The following is a 19,090-nucleotide window of genomic DNA, read 5'->3' on the forward strand; positions in this document are numbered from 1 at the left end:
AACAAAGAGCACCGGCGCAGCAGTGGGCGAGGTAGAAGGCCTAATGAACCCACGCTCCAGGTTCTTGCGCAAGAAGTCCTGTAAAGCCTCGCGCTCTGGCTCTGTTAACGAGTATAAGCGACTCACCGGTAGAGGCGCTCCGGGCTGGAGGTCTATGCCACAGTCAAAGGACCGATGCGGCGGCAGCTGGTCTGCCCCCCGTTCCTCAAACACGTCGTGATATTCCCGGTATTCAGCGGGGAGCGTTGCAGCCACCTCCTCAGTGGGCGCAGCTGCTAGCATCTCAGTCTCAGCAGGAGAACTGGGGTCTGGGAAGTGTACAGTCCATTTGACCCAGTCAATCCGCACATTGTGAGCCTCCAGCCAGTCCATCCCAAGCACCAGGGGGAACCGGGGCATGGAGGCAATATCCAGAGTTCGCATCTCACGGTGCTGCTGGAGGCACAGGAACAGGGGCTGAGTCTCCTGAGTGACGGCACCCGAACGCAGGGGCCGTCCGTCGATTGCCTCCACCTGCACCGGTTCTGGCTTGTTCCGAAGTGGCACCCGATGCTGGGCAGCAAAAGCAGCGTCCATATAAGAGCGGGTTGCGCCCGAATCCACCAGCGCATGGGTAAGAATCCATGGCCCTCCTGGAGGGTATAGATGTACCGGAACCATAAGGTGTTGTAATTCAATTGGTGCGGCCCCTTTCTGTGCTGTTTGGGACCCCAGGTAGCCAGGGCCATCAGCTACTGGGGTTTGGTGGTTTCCCTGCGGCCGGCGTTTCTCAGGACAGGACCTTACATAGTGTCCGCTTCCGCCACAATAGAGACATAGATTCCCCTCCCGACGCCGCGACTTCTCTGCGGGGGAGAGGCGTGGCCGCACTGCCCCAAGCTGCTTAGGTTCCTCCAATGACTTAGCTGGGCCCGTGGGACTGCTGGTAGACACTGGAGCCAAGAACTGGAGGTGCCGGCGGTCCCGAGCCTGACGCCGGTCCTCTAGCCGATCGTCAATCTGTAGGCTCCATTGAATAAGGGTGTCCAGCGTGGTGGGGCGTTCCATTGTGGCCAGCTGGTCCAGTATCTCATCTGAAAGCCCCTCGAGATACTGGTCCCGGAGAGCCGAGTCGTTCCAGGTCAAGTCCTGTGCCAGCAGCCGGAATTCTGTGGTGTATGCGGCCACCGTGGTCTTGCCCTGCCTCAACCGCCGAATCGCCCGGTTGGCTTGACTTCCCTTCTGGGGGTTGCCGAACGCGGCCTCCAACAGATTGCAAAACCCCCCGTAGTCTGTCAGTAAGGGGGAGTCTTGCCTGAGCAGCGGCAACGCCCACTTGGCCGCCTGGTCCTTTAACAAACTAATCAAGAAATGCACCTTGGTGTGGTCGTCAGGGAAGTTCCGGGCGCGCCCCTGAATATACAGCTTGGCCTGGGCAAGGAACATGGGAAAGCTGGCCGGGGCCCCATCAAATTTCTCAGGCAAGGCCACTGGGTACTTGCCAGAAGCCGGGGCGTCGGCCCCAGGAGCCGGTAGGGCGTCCAAACGCTGCTGCAGTGCCGTAATCGCGTTACTGAGCTGCTGCACGGTGTGCCTCAAAGCCTGGTTCTCCTGGGCTATTGCCAACAGTGTAGCCGCTTGGTCGGCCATGGCCTCTGACTCTTCCCGAACGCACCCCTACGAAGGGGGAGTGCGGGAGGAGGCGGGAGCAAACTGTGCTGGTCCCAGGGGTAAGGTACCGTGAGTGTAGCAGAGTCCACACGAAGAGGGGCGAGGTCCGATGCAGAGAGCCGGGCGGGGAACAGGAACGCTGGAACAGAAGGCTGAGTAGGTAGCAGGAACACCGGATGGACGGGAACAGGAGGCCGAGCAGGTAGCAGGAACACCGGATGGACGGGAACAGGAGGCCGAGCAGGGAACAGGAGTACTGGATAGTCAGGAACAGGAGGCCGAGCAGAGATCAAGAACACAGGAAGGTCCAAAGCCAACAACGACGTTGCTCCCGCAACCTGGGGCTGGCCTGACTGGGCTTTTATCCTCTTCTAAGGTCAGGGGCGGTCCCGACCCCCAGGAGCCCCGCCTCCTCTGGCCTTAAGGCGAGCACTCCTCCTGGGGGCAACCAGCTCCCTTCGCCTCTCTGCCCTAAGCCTCTGCAGATCAGGAGAGGCCGAAGGGTTACTGGGCCCTGGAGGAGGCTCACCTGTGGCCACTGAGTCATCCAGCACCTCTGGGGCCAGAATGGTTTCACCTGGGGCCTGCTCTTGAGTTTCCTCAGCATCTAGGCCTTGCCCCAGTTCAGCCGGCCCTGGAGGCGGAGACTCCTGTGCCGGCTGGGATTCCTCCGGATCGCTCTCAGACTCGGAATCCCAGGCCATCACAATAACTGTGATTTTAAAGATGAATGGGAACCTTTTATGAAATATTTGAAGAAGCAACAAAATGAACTGGACTCTGTGGCAGGTTTTGAATACAGTGGTGCCCCGCAAGATGAATGCCTCACAAGACGAAAAACCCGCTAGACGAAAGGGTTTTCCGTTTTTCGATGCGCTTCGCAAGACGAATTTCCCTATGGGCTTGCTTCGCAAGACGAAAACGTCTTGCGAGTCTTGCGATTTTTTTCGCTCCCCCCCCTTTTCTAAACCGCTAATAGCCTTTTAGCCGCTAAGCCGCTAAGCCTTTAATAGCCGCTAAACCGCTAATAGCGCTAATCCGCTAATAGGGTTGCTTCGCAAGACGAAAAAACCGCTAGACGAAGAGACTCGCGGAACGGATTATTTTCGTCTTGCGAGGCACCACTGTAAACATTCACAAACTCTTTATTGTAATATATAAATAGATAATTTGAGGATCTTTACAATTTTATAACATGCAGACAGAAAGATGTGTTGAGAAAGGAGTTGAGGGAAGTCCGGGGGTGGGGGGAGGTTGGGTTTTTTGTTTAGAGGGAGGGGGGAAACCAATGTGGATGATGTATTTTTGTTAAAATTACTGTGTTGAAATTTCTAATAATTTTTTTTTAAGTGCCTTTTCTCTGATCAAACACATCAGCTTTGCCATCTCAGCTAAGTCCGTCAGTTTTAACAGCCATTCTTCCGTTGTTAGTAATGACGTGCCCTTCCATTTTTGTGCATATAAAAGTCTGCGGCCGTGACTTTTAAGACTTTTAGATCAGGTCTGGTTCCTAGGCCAAGCTCCGGCCAGGACAGTCGTGCTGGCAGTGGCTGAAACATCCGGACAGCTCCAGGTTGCAAGGACCCAGGACGGCCTGGTGCGAAAGGGACTGTACCATCCCAGTCTTTATGCAGAAAGTTCTCAGGTACAGTCCTAGTCATCCCCAATAGGTCTGAAAAAGAACCCAGGCTGTGCCCCTGAAGAACTACTGCTGGTCGGAGGAGAAAACACTGAGCTGATCTGAGTTAGGATCAGGGAGAAGCTTGCTGTGTTCCCACGATCGCCTTGTGCCCCTGCAGAACAGGAGAGAGGGCCCTGGGGAGAAATGCCCACCTAAACCCTTTAAAATTAAAGATCATGGAGACTTGGTGGTGAACCCCAAATCAGATGAACTGTTACCACACCTGACTCATCTGCAGCAGCATTCGCATTTTTGTCAGCTCCTGGGTGTTCTGGGACGCAGGGCTCCTCTTCCTGTTCCTGCTTTATCACAAGGTCGGGAAATCCTGAATCAAAGGGGGTAGGGAAAGGAGAGGTAAAACGAAGCGTTCAGGTGCAATATTCCAACAGCCTACCTCAGATGTAGAGCACAACTAGAGAATCAGAATAGAACTGTAGAGTTGGAAGGGACCCTGAGGGTCATCTAGTCGAGCCCCCCTGCAACGCAAGAGTTTTCGTTCAAGAGTTACTTATCATTTGACTTATCAGATCCCTCCCCTGATTTGTAATCTGGTTGTAAGCTGCCTAGGGAAGTTCATCTTCCCCCTTCTCAACGCTGTAGCAGAAGGTCATCAAAACTTTCCAATTTGGCCTTTGGAGGATGGATGCAATTGCTATCTTACCGTAACTATTTGTGGTCCTCCAGATTTATTTTTGTTTTTTAACGCTCACTATTTTTTTATTTTTTAGGATATTTCTTATTGTGGTTGCATTATTATTATTATTATTGGCTTTCATAGGTGTTTGTTCATCTTAAAGGTAAAGAGACCCCTGACCATTAGGTCCAGTCGTGACCGACTCTGGGGTTGCGGCACTCATCTTGCTTTACTGGCCGATGGAGCTGGCATACAGCTTCCGGGTCATGTGGCCAGCAAGACTAAGCCGCTTCTGGTGAACCAGAGCAGCGCACGGAAATGCAGTTTACCTTCCCGCCGAAGCAGTACCTATTTATCTACTTGCACTTTGACGTGCTTTTGAACTGCTAGGCTGGCAGGAGCTCACCCCATCACGGGGATTCGAACCGCCGACCTTCTGATCGGCAAGTCCTAGGCTCTGTGGTTTAACCCACAGCGCTACCCGCGTCCCTGTTTGTTCATCTTGCATCCTCTATTATTTGTATCTTGTTAAAGCAACGTGCCGTCTGGCCATCCTCTTGGTCCTAATTTCCACCCCTCACCTGATCTGGCAGTACCTGGGAAGGACTTTTGCCACTGGTGGTCCAGAACCCAAAGCTGCTCCCCTCCTCCTCCTCCTCCTCCTCCTCCTCCTTCTTCTTCTTCTTCTTCTTCTTCTTCTTCTTCTTCTTCTTCTTCCTCCTCCAGCTTTATTATCACATCAGGAATCTCTGGTTCACAGGAAATATGTGAGAAAGATTATGGTTAAGAGGGACATTTCATCACTCTAGACAGGAGCAGAACCCAAAATTGTGTTCCAGAGTTTAGCCCAATGTATACTGGATTCAGGGACGTGGGTGGCACTGTGGTCTAAACCACAGAGCCTAGGGCTTGCCGATCAGGTTGGCGGTTGAGCTCCTCTTGCTCAGTCCCTGCTCCTGCCAACCTAGCAGTTCGAAAGCACGTCAAAGTGCAAGTAGATAAATAGGTACCACTCCGGCGGGAAGGTAAACAGTATTTCTGCGCACTGCTCTGGTTCGCCAGAAGCGGATTAGTCATGCTGGCCACATGACCCGGAAGCTGTCTGCGGACAAACGCCAGCTCCCTCGGCCAGTAAAGCGAGGTGAGCGCCGCAACCCCAGAGTCATCCGTGACTGGACCTAACAGTCAGAGGTCCCTTTATACTGGATTCAATGTGTATTGGGGTGGTGTCTCAGCTTCCCCACCTGTGTCAGGCTCCAAAATGATCTCCTTTTCCTCCACAATTGGCTGGTCTGGGATCCATGGGTCTTCCTCTTGCTCAAGCTGGGAGATCAAGTTGGGTTTAACAACTCGAAAACCTGTCCAGGGAACAGAAGAAACTCGAGTAATATGTGGGGCTGCCCAGAGCATGATAGTCAGAACATATAACACCAATTTTGGCATGACTGAACTGGCTACCAAATAATTCCATTTAAAAACTGACGAAAAAATAAAGAAGAAGAAATTGCGGGGAATTAAGGATTTGAAGTCAGCACAGGGCAAGTTCACTCAACGAGCCTGTATATAAAGCTTCTATTGTTTTTTATGAACTGTATCTTAGTAGATATTTTTTATATTACAGTTTATTATTTTAATGATTGTCATTTATGTGTTTTCCCCCCAAATTGTTTTGATTGAATTTCAAAACATTAACAAATGCAAATAAGAAAAGTAAAAGTAAAAAAAAAGCAACTAAGAGCTCATCCACCCCCAAAAGATATCTTTTCAGTGTTAGGAACTGAGTACAGTGGTACCTCAGGTTAAGAACTTAATTCGTTCTGGAGGTCCGTTCTTATCGTGAAACTGTTCTTAACCTGAAGCACCACTTTAGCTAATGGGGCCTCCTCTGCCGCTGCTGCACGATTTCTGTTCTCATCCTGAAGCAAAGTTCTTAACCTGAGGTACTATTTCTGGGTTAGCGGAGTCTGTAACCTGAAGCGTATGTAACCTGAAGCATATGTAACCCGAGGTACCACTGTACTAATACCAGACACATTATAATAATTTGCTTTCTATGCTACAAGATACGAGTACCTCTCTCCTACAGCAAGTCCCACACCATCAGAAGTGTGTGTTGAAATGAATTTCTGAATGAAAGGGGTGGAGGGGAGGGAAGAGAATTACATTTCTTATCAAAAGTTGAGAAAAAGGGGCACTTACCTAAAGAGGCAACATGCCCATAATTTTCCTGCATGACGTCCCGGTACAAAGCCTTTTCATGTGTATCCAATAGACACCACTCACTCTCTGTGAAGTACACAGCCACATCCTCAAAAGCCACACAGCCCTGGAAGGAAAGGAAATAGCAACATTTAGGAAAAGTGTGATGCAATTACTAAGTTCCCTGTTGCTACAGATAACTATGACTTGGGATGCTTCTGGGCTAAGGTTACCAGATTTTTCTCAATGAATCCGGGGACACTTTTCAATTTCCTACTAAATAAGATGGATTTTGTCAGGAAACGTGACAAAATTTGTAAATCTGGAGACTGTCCCCGGGAAACAGGGACATCTAGTAACCTTATTCTGGGTGGCTGCTATTTGTACATGGGATCCAATCACATACAGTCGTACCTTGGATCTCGAATGCCTTGGCTCCCGAACAAATCAGCTCCTGAACTACTGAAACCCAGAAGTGAGTGGACTCTTAGAATCTTAGAATCATAGAGTTGGAAGAGACCACAAGGGCCATCGAGTCCAACCCCCTGCCAAGCAGGAAACACCATCAGAGCACTCCTGACATATGGTTGTCAAGCCTCTGCTTAAAGACCTCCAAAGTAGGAGACTCCACCACACTCCTTGGCAGCAAATTCCACTGTCGAACAGCTCTTACTGTCAGGAAGTTCTTCCTAATGTTTAGGTGGAATCTTCTTTCTTGTAGTTTGGATCCATTGCTCCATGTCCACTTCTCTGGAGCAGCAGAAAACAACCTTTCTCCCTCCTCTATGTGACATCCTTTTATATATTTGAACATGGCTATCATATCACCCCTTAACCTCCTCTTCTCCAGGCTAAACATGCCCAGCTCCCTTAGCCGTTCCTTATAGGGCATCGTTTCCAGACCTTTGTCCATTTTGTTTTGTTTTTTTTTATAAAATTTTTATTGGTTTTACAAGAGTTTTTATAACAAACAAACATAAAAGAAAAACAGACAAACAAACAAATATAATTTCAAAATGTCCTTTCATAAACTTCTTTCCTCGGACTTCCCCATACCTCCCCTTTCTGCATCCTCTTGTCCAAATTTTATAGCAACTTATAAATGTTTTTTCCGATCCTAATTCATCATAGTCCTTTCTTAATCTGATCTTATATTACTGCAACCCTTTCTCTCTGTAGAATCTCGACATTCTAAACTTCATCAAGTTTATAATAGTTCTTAAGATAAATCTTAAATTTCTTCCAGTCTTCTTCCGCAGTCTCCTTTCCCTGGTCACGAATTCTGCTCGTCATTTCCGCCAATGTCATATAGTCAATCACTTTCATCTGCCATTCTTCCAAGGTGGGTAAATCTTGTGTCTTCCAATACTTTGCGATCAGTATTCTTGCTGCTGTTGTTGCATACATGAAAAAAGTTCTATCCTTTTTTGGCACCAGTTGGCCGACAATGCCCAAGAGAAAGGCCTCTGGTTTCTTAAGAAAGGTATATTTAAATACCTTTTTCATTTCATTATATATCATCTCCCAGAAAACCTTAATCTTCGGGCATGTCCACCAAAGATGATAAAAAGTACCTTCAGTTTCCTTACATTTCCAACATTTGTTATCAGGCAAATGGTAAATTTTTGCTAGCTTAACTGGAGTCATGTACCACCTATAGACCATTTTCATCACATTTTCCTTTAAAGCACTACATGCCGTAAATTTAATACCAGTGTTCCACAACCTTTCCCAGTCAGCAGACATAATATTATGACCAATGTCCTGTGCCCACTTAATCATAACTGATTTAACTGTTTCGTCTTGTGTATTCCATTTCAACAGCAAGTTATACATTCTTGACAAATTCTTAATATTGGGTTCTAACAATTCTGTCTCAAGTTTTGATTTTTCCACCTGGAAGCCAATTTTCCTGTCTTGTTTAAAAACCTCCATTATTTGATAATAGTGGAGCCAATCTTGTACTTTGGGTTTTAATTTTTCATGGCTCTTTAATTTCAGTTTCTCTCCATCCTGTTCTAAGATCTCACAATACTTTGGCCATCCGACCTCCATATTAACTTTCTTGTGGGCCTTAGCCTCTAAGGGTGACAACCATCTAGGGGTTTTGTTTTCCAACAGATCTTTATATCTCATCCAAACATTAAACAACGCTTTCCTTACAATATGATTTTTAAAGGCACTATGCACTTTGATTTTGTCATACCATAGATATGCATGCCAGCCAAATGCATTATTGAAACCTTCTAAGTCCAAGATATCTGTATTCTCGAGGAGCATCCACTCTTTCAGCCAGCAGAATGCTGCTGCTTCATAGTACAATTTTAAGTCCGGCAGGGCAAATCCCCCTCTTTCTTTTGCATCTGTTAAAATTTTATATTTTATTCTGGGCTTTTTGCCCTGCCAGACAAATTTCGCAATGTCTTTCTGCCACCTCTTGAAACAGTCCATCTTGTCAATAATCTGCAAAGTTTGAAATAAAAATAACATTCTAGGCAGTACATTCATCTTAATCACTGCAATTCGGCCTAACATTGACAATCTCAAATTTGACCATATTTCTAAATCTTTTTTAATTTCTGACCAACATTTTTCATAATTGTCCTTATACAGATTCAAGTTTTTAGATGTTAAATTAACCCCTAGATATTTCACCTTCTTAACCACCGTCAGACCTGTCTCTTCTTGAAACTTATTCTTTTCCATATCTGTTAGGTTTTTCCCTAAGACTTTAGTTTTTTGTTTATTCAATTTAAATCCAGCTACCTGTCCAAATTGTTGGATTATTTCCAACACTCTTTTTGTACTAGTGTTTGGCTCCTGCAAGGTCAAAACAAGGTCATCTGCGAACGCTCTTAACTTATAGTGTTTGGTTCCGACCTTTACACCTTTAACCTGCTGGTCGTCTCTAATCATGTTCAGCAACACCTCCAGGACCGAAATAAAAAGCAATGGGGAAATTGGGCACCCCTGTCGTGTTCCTTTTTCTATCTTAAGTTCCTCAGTTATTACATTATTTACAATCAACTTAGCTTTTTGTTCGGAATATATTGCACCCATACCATTCTCAAATCCTTGTCCTACCCCCATCCCATGAAGATTCTTTTTCATAAAACTCCACGAAATATTGTCAAAGGCTTTCTCCGCATCCACAAATATCAAAACTGCTTTAGTATTTATGTTCACCTCTAACTTTTCCAAAATGTCTATTATATTCCTAACATTGTCTGAGAGGTGTCTTTTTGGGAGAAAGCCTGCTTGGTCTCTGTGAATCTTCTCCATCAGTACTCTTTTAAATCTTTTTGCTAAAATGTCTGCAAAAATTTTGTAATCCACATTCAGTAACGAAATTGGGCGGTAGTTCTTCAGTTGAGTCTTTTCAGTCTCTATCTTTGGTATGAGTGAGATATATGCTTCTTTCCACGATTCGGGTGCCTTTTTTCCCTCTAAGATCTCGTTACAAACTTCCTTTAACGGTTGTATCAGCCATTCCTTTAAAGATTTGTAATATCTGGAAGTCAGTCCGTCTGGCCCTGGAGATTTGCCCAATTGCATGTCCTGAATGGCACCCTCTATCTCTTGTTCTGTTATTCTCTGGTTTAGATCCACCTTGCTATGATGAGAGATTTTTTGTAATCCATATTTATTAAGGAATTTATCTATGTCCTCTTCATTTTGTAATCCTTGGGAATAAAGTTTTTTAAAATAACTCACAAAGCAATTTCTTATCTCATTGGGTTTAGATATATTTTTTCCATCCACTTCTAGACTTGTGACTGTATTTAATTTCTGTCTTTTCTTAAGTTGCCATGCCAGAAGTTTACCACATTTGTCTGCCGACTCAAATGTCTTTTGTTTCATTTGCTTTATTTTCCATTCTATCTCTTGGTTCATCAATTCCATATATTGTGTTTGATACAACTTAATCTCCCTCAAAATCTCCTGGGACTTTGGTTTTGATCTTAATTTTTTCTCTCCTTCTTTTATCTTTTCCAAAAATTTTTCCTTTTTCTCATTCTGTTTTCTCTTCTTTATTGAATTTTGTTGAATCAAAAATCCTCGCATCACAGCTTTACTTGCGTCCCAGATCACTCTTTTTTCCACATCGCCCTTTAGATTGATTTCAAAATAGTCCTTTAGAGTTTTTTGGGCCTTCATGTGGATCTCTCTATCTCGGAATAGGGTGTCATTCATTCTCCATCTAAACTGACCAGTTGTTGTAAATTTCATTTCCATCTTCACGGCGTTATGGTCGGAACAGGTTTTTGGGCAGATTTCTACCTTCTTAATCTTCGGAGCCATTCCACTAGTAACCCATATTTGGTCGATTCTGGTCCAGGTCATCTTTGCATGGGAGAAAAAGGTTCCCTCTCTTTCAAGAGGGTTCCTTGTTCTCCAAATGTCTATTAAGTCCATATTTTCAGTCATTTCGAAGAAAGTCTTCGGGAGTCTCCCTTCTTTAGTAAGTGTCAGTCTTTGTGTCTTGTCCATGTTTGTAGAGACTACACCATTCATATCTCCCATGATTATCATATTGTATTCCAAATAATCCGTCAAAGTTTCATGGAGTTTTTTGAAGAATTCTGCTTTACCTTCATTTGGTGCATAGATCCCAATTATCAGAAATTTTTCTCCTTGTACCTGAATCTCCACCGCTAAATATCTTCCTTGTTCATCTTTGAACATCATTTTTGGAGCCCACTTCTCTTTTACATAAATCACAACTCCTCTTTTTTTCACTTTGTCCGACGAAATAAATTCTTGTCCCAATTTTTTATTCATAAGCAGTCTCCTGTGTGCTCTAGTTATATGGGTTTCCTGTAAGCAAATCAAGTCCAGTTGTTCTCTGTACAAAATATGGAATACTTGTCGTCTCTTCAAAGGACTGTTCATCCCATTACAATTCCAGCTAAGGAATTGCAGGGCCATCTTGTTATTTTTCTGGTATTCCTCCAACAGCTCCCAATTGTTGTTCTTCCTCTGTTGGTGGTGGAAGATTCTGTCCAAACGAAAGGTTCAGGATGTCTATTACACTCTTTTGCTCAGCAATTGGGTCTACAGTTCCTTTCTGTAAATCTTCTTGATTTCTTTGCAGGAACCTGTCTTTATCCTGTATCGTCTTTATTTTCACCTTCTTCCCCCTATAGTCAAAAGACAGTCCCTGTGGAAATTCCCACCTGAAGAGAATGGTGTTCTTCTTCAACAGGTAAACCAAATCCTTATAAGAAGCTCTCAAGTCCAAAATATGTTTAGGAATGTCTTTAAAGATCTGTATCGGTGAGTTCCCAATTTGTAAGGCCTTTTCAAAGTGCAGTCTTAGAATTTTGTCTCTTTCCTCCTTCGATCTCAAGGTAATCAGACAGTCTCTCGGCGCCTTTCTGTTCTGTCTTCTGCCCAGTCTAAATGCTGTTGTAATTTTAAATTCGTCTTCCTCTAGATCTTCCCAGGAATCAGCAAACTCTTTCGTTAAAAAGTCCGTAAGATTGTCTCCTTCGTCCTCTGGAATTGATCGTAGTTTCAAATTCCTTTCTTTTCTTTGTAGTTCCCACAATGCCAGAGTTGCGTCGTGGTCATAGACCTTCCTAGCAATCGGTTCTAATTTTTCCTGGGTCTCTCCAGCAATAGTTCTAGCTTCCTCCGCAATTTGACGTGTGGCAGAATTTTCTTGCGTAAGCCTGTTTATAGATTCTGTATTCAGGTCAAGTCTTGTTGTTAAATCTGTCAATTTCTGTGAATTCTCTGTCAATTTCTTGGTATTTTCAGCCGTCTGCTTTGTTAGATTCTCCAGAGACTGGTTTATCTTAAGAAGGGCTTGCGACACTGCATCCATGGAGACTGCTGTACCTTTTTCTTGTCCTGTTGTCACTGTAGGGGTTATGCCTGAGATCGAGCCTCTTTTCTTGTGTTGCTGTAGCTGTTGTTGATATTGCCTTGTCTTGGCTCTCGTGCTTATCTCGTCTGCTGGGCCACTCATATCCCAAGGTCGTTTCCCACGAGAGCCTTCTCCTAAAGGAAAATTCCACTGTCCCAAAGCGTAGCAACTTTTAATTTACCCTCTAGAGGGAGCAAATCAAAATGTCCGCAAACAAAGGCAAAGAGTATTTAAAAAGCAAATTTATCGGGAGGCTTCTATATGTATATTGCAACACTTTCCCAATAGATAGAGTCCCAGCCTTCCCTGATATATTGTGTCCACAGAGTCCCAAAACTTTGTAACAAATAAGCAATGAGACTTCCACTTTGTTACTTTCACAGGAGTCAAGTCAGTTCAGTGTTCCTTTGTTTTAATAGCAGTTTGTGCCAGGTTGAAGGCTGCAGAGAATTCCCTTTCCTTTAAGTTGGTCATGCAGCTTATAAAATCACTTATTCCTCCCCTCTGCCCTGCAAGCTAGAGGGGATAGTCAAAGTCCAAATGTCGGATTCAAGCAGTTAAAGACAATATCCCATATGGATGCAGCTCAGTAACTTTCGTTGCTTTAATTGTCATGCAGTCGGGGGAAGGCAGACTTCCTTAATTTTCGCCTTTCCCGTTTTCAGCCTAATTTCAAGTAGTTTTGACACGAATAAAGGTTCAATCTTACTCACGGGTCTTTTTTGTCCAGATTATTCAGGAAGGGAATCGGCGCTCTCCACTAATGGCGACGCGGCTTCACCCTGCGGGCTGGGTAGCGATTCTCAGCACCGCGCTCCCCGTTGTCGTTCCGGAGCCTTTAAAAAGGCTCTTTCTGCGGTAAAGGGGGGCGCTTCAGGTGCCCACCGAATCTCCTTGTTCACAGGCTCCGTTCCTGTGATTTTAGGGGTCCCCCGCTTGCCGTAGCGGGTCAGACCCGTACTCGCAGAGCCGTCCTCTCTCCGGAGCTCGGAGAGGGGGCAGCCATTAGCGCTGGCGCCGAACCGGAAGTCCCAGACCTTTGTCCATTTTGGTTGCCCTCCTCTGGACACGTTCCAGTTTGTCAGTGTCCTTCTTGAACTGTGGTGCCCAGAACTGGACACAGTACTCCAGGTGAGGTCTGACCAGAGCAGAATACAGTGGCACTATTACTTCCCTTGATCTAGATGCTATACTCCTATTGATGCAGCCCAGAATTGCATTGGCTTTTTCAGCTGCCGCGTCACACTGTTGGCTCATGTCAAGTTTGTGGTCAACCAAGACTCCTAGATCCTTTTCACATGTACTGCTCTCAAGCCAGGTGTCACCCATCTTGTATTTGTGCCTCTCATTTTTTTTGCCCAAGAGTGTTCCTGTTTTCGAATGATTTTCAGAAGCCGAACATCCGGCACGGCTTCAGCGGCTTCCAATTGGCTGCAGGAGTTTCCTGCAGCCAAACAGAAGCCACACTTTGGTTTCTGAACGTTTTGGAAGTCGAACAGACTTCCGGAACGAATTCTGTTCGACTTCCAAGGTACTGGTAAATTTAGATTGCGCAATCGTAGTTGATGGCAGGTCCTGCACAGAGACCTGGCTTCGCCCAAAAGAACAGATGTTTTGTAATAAGGAAAAAGATGGGGAAAATACAGGAAAGTGTGGGATAACACTTGCTTTGATGGGGAATGTTCATTAAATAGCCCACGTTGTCTAATCTTGCAATTAGGAGGAATGCCTACTAAACAGGCTGTCTGGAAGCAACAAATGTTGTTTGGTTTTTGTGACTTTTGCTTTAAATTGTACACCACACTGAAAGTCCTTTTGCAGAAGGGCAGCTTATAAATTGCCTAAATAAAAACAGCCGGGCAATCTATGTCCAATGGCCAATATCCATTGTTAGTCACACTCAGAGGAGACTGACTGATATCGATGGATGAATTCGCTGACTTGTACCCTCAAGATTGACTTAGTTTGGTTTCACCCATTTCCTCTGTAATCCTTACAACAACCCTGTAAACGAAGCTTAAGAAGAAGACAGACCATGGGTTGCTTGTGAGGCCACTGAGCATTCAAGTAGATATCAGCATGGCAGACCTACAACTGGGTCTCCTACAATTTAAAAAAAATGAGTGTTGTTGCCTGCACCTGCCAATTTGGATCAGGACGGCAGTGCTGGGGGGAAGGTGGGATTAACTCCTTAATGTCATTGTCCTAATACCACCCTGTCTCCCAAAGTTACCCTCAGGGCAGAAACGTACCAAACATTTTGAAACCCCTTCCCTCTGCCCCACAGTACTTTATTCGGCGTGGGGTGTGTGCATGCTTTGGCTGCTATTCCCCCACCCCATGCCCCAAAAATCCAACACAAAAATCTGTCTATGAACTGCCCAAATTACATTTAGCTCACCCCTATCCTGAGATTTTTGGGATGCGGGTGGCACGGTGGGTTAAACCACAGAGCCTAGGACTTGCCGATCAGAAGGTCGGCGATTCGAATCCCCGCGACGGGGTGAGCTCCCGTTGCTCGGTCCCTCCCTGCTCCTGCCAACCTAGCAGTTCAAAAGCACGTCAAAGTACAAGTAGATAAATAGGTACCTCTCCAGCGGGAAGGTAAATGGCGTTTCTGTACGCTGCTCTGGTTGGCCAGAAGCGGCTTAGTCATGCTGGCCACATGACCCGGAAGCTGTACACCGGCTCCCTCGGCCAATAAAGTGAGATGAGCGCCACAACCCCAGAGTCGGCCACGACTGGACCTAATAGTTAGGGATCCCTTTACCTTTACTTTATCCTGAGATTTAAATTGGGGGTTTTATTTCCAGGTCGTAGTTCAAACATCTGTTACATGATCTCCAGCTCCCAGAAAACGAACAACCCTTTGCTGTGATCTTGAGCAATAAATCAAGTCAACATGGATTGATTGATTGATTTTGCAGGAACCAATTGCTGTCCCATCCTAGGCATACCTGGGGCCAGTCCTACTTCTGCATCCCTTTGACTGTAAGAGATGCTTTGGGATTTGCCAAGGAATTTTGCTTTCTGGATGCTGAAGCTGAACGACGATGGCACCCCCCCCCCTCTCAACTCAGCCAGAACAGAGGAATCTGGGCCCTGAGCTGTGTTTCTCAATACAGGAGTTGCCCCTCTCCCAGGTACCCCACACCCAGCCCCAGCCCCCCCGTACCTGAGGCAGCTGTGTGTCCATTGCTGCTTCCGCTTCCCTCAGAGGTGGGGACGATGCTCCTGCGAGATCTGGAAAAGTGACAAGGTTACATGGGGCTGCGCCCTCCATAGATATAAAAGTGTCAGCCCAAATGGATGGTGGGAAAAGTGAGGTGGTCGTATTGTAACAGGGATCTTGCAACAGGTGACGAGTCAAGCTTGAGTCCATGAGGAAAGGTAAAAACAACAGTCAGGGATTCCATTCCAAGGATGTTGGTTTTTTTGAACCATGGCAGTTGGGAGCAGTTAAGGAGGCAGACCGCAGGGCTTCACTGGAGCCTAAGCTCACAGGTCTTTAGTTCCCGCATTTTGGGTGGGGGGAGCTCAGGCCAAGGATATATGGAGCGAGCAGCCATACACAGGCCTCTGTGCATGTGCAAAGCGCTTTTCTTTCGTTAGTTGCTGTGCTGTCTAGCACCAACTTAAAAAACGGAACACCAGTCAAGGTTTCTTCAGGGCTGGCAACCCCTGCCTTAGAGCATGGGCTCAGGCATAATACACACACACACACACACACACACACACACACACACACACCACACATCTACCACAATGTGCCTCTAGTCTAGTCCAAAGTGGAAAAAATATAATATAAATACAGAGGACATTTAAAATCCTTTCCCCCTTTGAGACAGAAGCCTCAGGAAATTATTTTTCCAATGCACAAATTTACAATATTGGGGGTGTCTAGATATGTGGATCTCCCCCCCCCCCGCCATCCACCACACTTCACCCCCTTTTCCCTCTCTCACCAGCAGATCACTCCCTGCTCAGCTGCATCCCTGCTCAGCCGATCCCTCTTTTCTGTTTTCCCCTCCCTCCCCTTTCTTGTTGGATCTCTTTCTTCCTCCTTCCTACATCTGCAGTTCCTGCCCTTCTCGGCTTTATGCCTTCCAGGAGGGTTTATATATATATATAAATTATTATTATGCGGGCTGATGTTTTGGAAGTGCCCCTTTTGATGTTGCACCGCTTCTCCTTCTCCTGACTGCCTGTGTTGACCTGTGCGCCTGCTTTTCCGCTTCCCGCCATGTGACTGAGGCCACACCAGACCCCTGGCAGTGCAAATCCATCTTCTCTGCTATGTGCTCAGGCGGAGTGCCTCTCAGTGGCAAGGCTCACGCTAGGCACACATGCATTTATTTCAGTTACGAGGGGCTTCCCATGAAATATCCCGAAGCAATTAAATTTTTTTTGTTCTTTTTTTATTATTAAAGATTTTCTTGTTTTACAGAAGTATGTGTAATGTCTCTCGTATTTTTTCCATGTAACATTTTTACAAATCAGTTTCATTTGTTGAGACATTGGGGGGGGGGAGATGGGGGAGGGGGGGTCCTGAAGCAATTAATGATTTTAAAAAACCATACGTTTTATCCATCCATTCGTTTCATTTATAGGCTGCTTCCTCTATTGCATCTCAAAGCGATTTCACAAGTCCATTAAAAACATATTTTAAAGTATTACATATTGAAAAATCATTGCATTTTTTTTAAAAAAAATCATTACATCTATAATAGCAATTAGAAACCAAAGGATCAACAATACAGTGATACCTCGGGTTACAGACGTTCAGTGGCGTAGCGTGGGGGGTGCAGGGGGGGGCCGGCCGCACCGGTCACAACACCTGGGGGTTAGGGTTAGGGGGCGCAAATCCACGGGTTAGGGGGCACAAATTACTTGCCTTGCCCCGGGTGCTGACAACCCACGCTACGCCACTGCAGACACTTCAGGTTACAGTCGCTTCAGGTTACAGACGCTTCAGGTTACACATGCTTCAGGTTACAGACTCTGCTAACCCAGAAATTGTACCTCAGTTTAAGAACTTTGCTTCAGGATGAGAACAGAAATCGCATGGTGGCAGCAGGAGGCCCCATTAGCTAAAGTGGTGCTTCAGTTTAAGAACAGTTTCAGATTAAGAACAGACCTCCAGAACGAATTAAGTTCTTAACCCGAAGTACCACTGTAAAAGCATATAATAGGTAAAGTGAAAAGGTAAAGGGCCCCTGGACGGTTAAGTCCAGTCAAAGGTGACTGTGGGGTTGCAGCACTCATCTCACTTTCAGGCTGAGGGAGCTGGCATTTTCCCACAGACAGGTTTCTGGTTCATGTGGCCAGCATGACTAAACCGCTTCTGGCGCAATGGGATACCGTGATGGAAACCAGAGGGCACAGAAATACTGTTTACCTTCCCGCCGCAGCGGTATCTATTTATCTACTTGTATTGGTGTGCTTTCGAACTGCTAGGTTGGCAGAAGCTGGGACAGAGCAAGCGGAGCTCACCCCATTGTGTGGATTCGAACCACGACCTTCTGATCAACAAGCCAAGAGGACCAGTGGTTTAGACCACAGCATCACCCGCTCCCTTATATAATATATGGATGCATATGGATAGCTCAGTTAGTTAAAGCATGGTGCTGATAGCGGCAGGTTTACAAGTTCGATCCCTGTCTGGGACAGCTGCCTATTCCTGCATTCCAGGGGGCTGGACTAGATGACCCTCAGGGTCCCTTCAAACTTTACAATGCTATGATTCTGTGATGTAGAGGAATAACATGGAACAATGCAGACAACAAATAATTGGGCATCAGTTACCAGGTACAAAGCAAAATGCAGTTGTGATGTGCAGAAGGCAGAAAATAATCCTCCAAGAAGCTCAAAGCCAGCCTGGATTCCACCCCACTGCCTCTCTCTTTTTTAAAAATCTATTTTCTATTTAATCTATTTTTATCCTGCCAAGTCAGGTTTCAAGGTGGCTAATAACATCGGTTACAAAATACAGAATAATAACAAACTGGTGAAAAGCAATACTTAAAATGCATCACAGTGTATCTAAAACCAGCAATTAAAATATAATTTGAACGGACAGCAGCCCAGTCATCAGCATCCTCTGCGCCTTAGTTTCCAAATGCATATACAGTGGTACCTCAGGTTAAGCACTTAATTCGTTCCGGAGGTCCGTTCTTAACCTGAAACTGTTCTTAACCTGAAGCAGCACTTTAGCTAATGGGGCCTCCTGCTGCCGCCACACCGCTGGAGCACGATTTCTGTTCTCATCCTGAAGCAAAGTTCTTGACCCGAGGTACTATTTCTGGGTTAGCGGAGTCTGTAACCTGAAGCGTATGTAACCCGAGGTACCACTGTATTCTACATATATTTGCTGACGTTAGGATGGAGGAATGAGAGCAAGTAGCTCTCTAGGACTAGGTCACCTTTGCGCAAGAGCCAAGAAAGGGAGCAGGAAGGGGCGGGGGCAAAAAGATCAGCAACTCAATCCTGCGTGCTTTTACTACCAAGACTCGCTGAGGTCAATGGCTTACTCTCGAGTAAGCGCGCAAAAGATTCGGGGTGCGGGCAGCCGAGAAACCCAGCCCTGTGCATTTGACTGGGAGCAAACCATCAACTCCAGAGTTAAGGGATTAGAAAAGGGGTCAGCAAACTTTTTCAGCAGGGGGCCGGTCCACTGTCCCTCAGAACATGTGGGGGGCAGGACTATATTGGGGGGTGTGAACGAATTCCTATGCCCCACAAATAACCCAGAGATGCATTTTAAATAAAAGGACACATTCTACTCATGTAAAAACAAGGTGATTGGGAGGAGAGTCCACGACTCCCGTTCCACTTACTTCAGAGAAAGCCTACATATATGAGTGGTGGTGGGTTTTACCAAACAAACAAAAACTGCAAAGCCGCCCCTCCCCCCCCCCGGCAATGAATTCAAGCAGCCCCAAGGAATCAATTGCCAAGCGCATCCACCCTCGCTCCATCCATGCGCTCAGGTAGCCAAGGGGGAGGATTTTCCCCCCTTTTGGAGCGTTGCCTTGCAAGAGGATTTCTGTGTGTG

At 45.9% G+C, this 19,090-nt stretch overlaps 1 protein-coding gene across 5 annotated transcripts in view; it reads right to left on the bottom strand.

Moving 5' to 3' along the window:
* LOC309523274 (uncharacterized protein) overlaps positions 1-19,090 on the bottom strand; it is a 36,962-nt gene that overhangs the window by 9,959 nt on the left and 7,913 nt on the right. The window contains exons 1-6 of one of the 5 annotated variants that reach the window (XM_082207058.1): positions 16,002-16,365; positions 15,212-15,279; positions 6,165-6,291; positions 5,210-5,323; positions 4,547-4,714; positions 3,555-3,656 (exon numbers count right to left, since the gene is read on the bottom strand). In XM_082207058.1, coding sequence (XP_082063184.1) covers positions 3,555-3,656; positions 4,547-4,714; positions 5,210-5,323; positions 6,165-6,291; positions 15,212-15,232 — 532 coding nt within the window. In that variant the 5' untranslated portion in view covers positions 15,233-15,279; positions 16,002-16,365. Of the gene's footprint in view, positions 1-3,554; positions 3,657-4,546; positions 4,715-5,209; positions 5,324-6,164; positions 6,292-15,211; positions 15,755-16,001; positions 16,366-19,090 lie in introns of those variants that run through there. The other 4 variants (XM_082207059.1, XM_082207055.1, XM_082207056.1 and 1 more) reach the window with 4 other exon arrangements.

The sequence above is a fragment of the Podarcis vaucheri genome (genome assembly GCF_965113315.1).
Source record: "Podarcis vaucheri genome assembly, chromosome: 2".
Lineage (NCBI taxonomy): Eukaryota > Metazoa > Chordata > Lepidosauria > Squamata > Lacertidae > Podarcis > Podarcis vaucheri.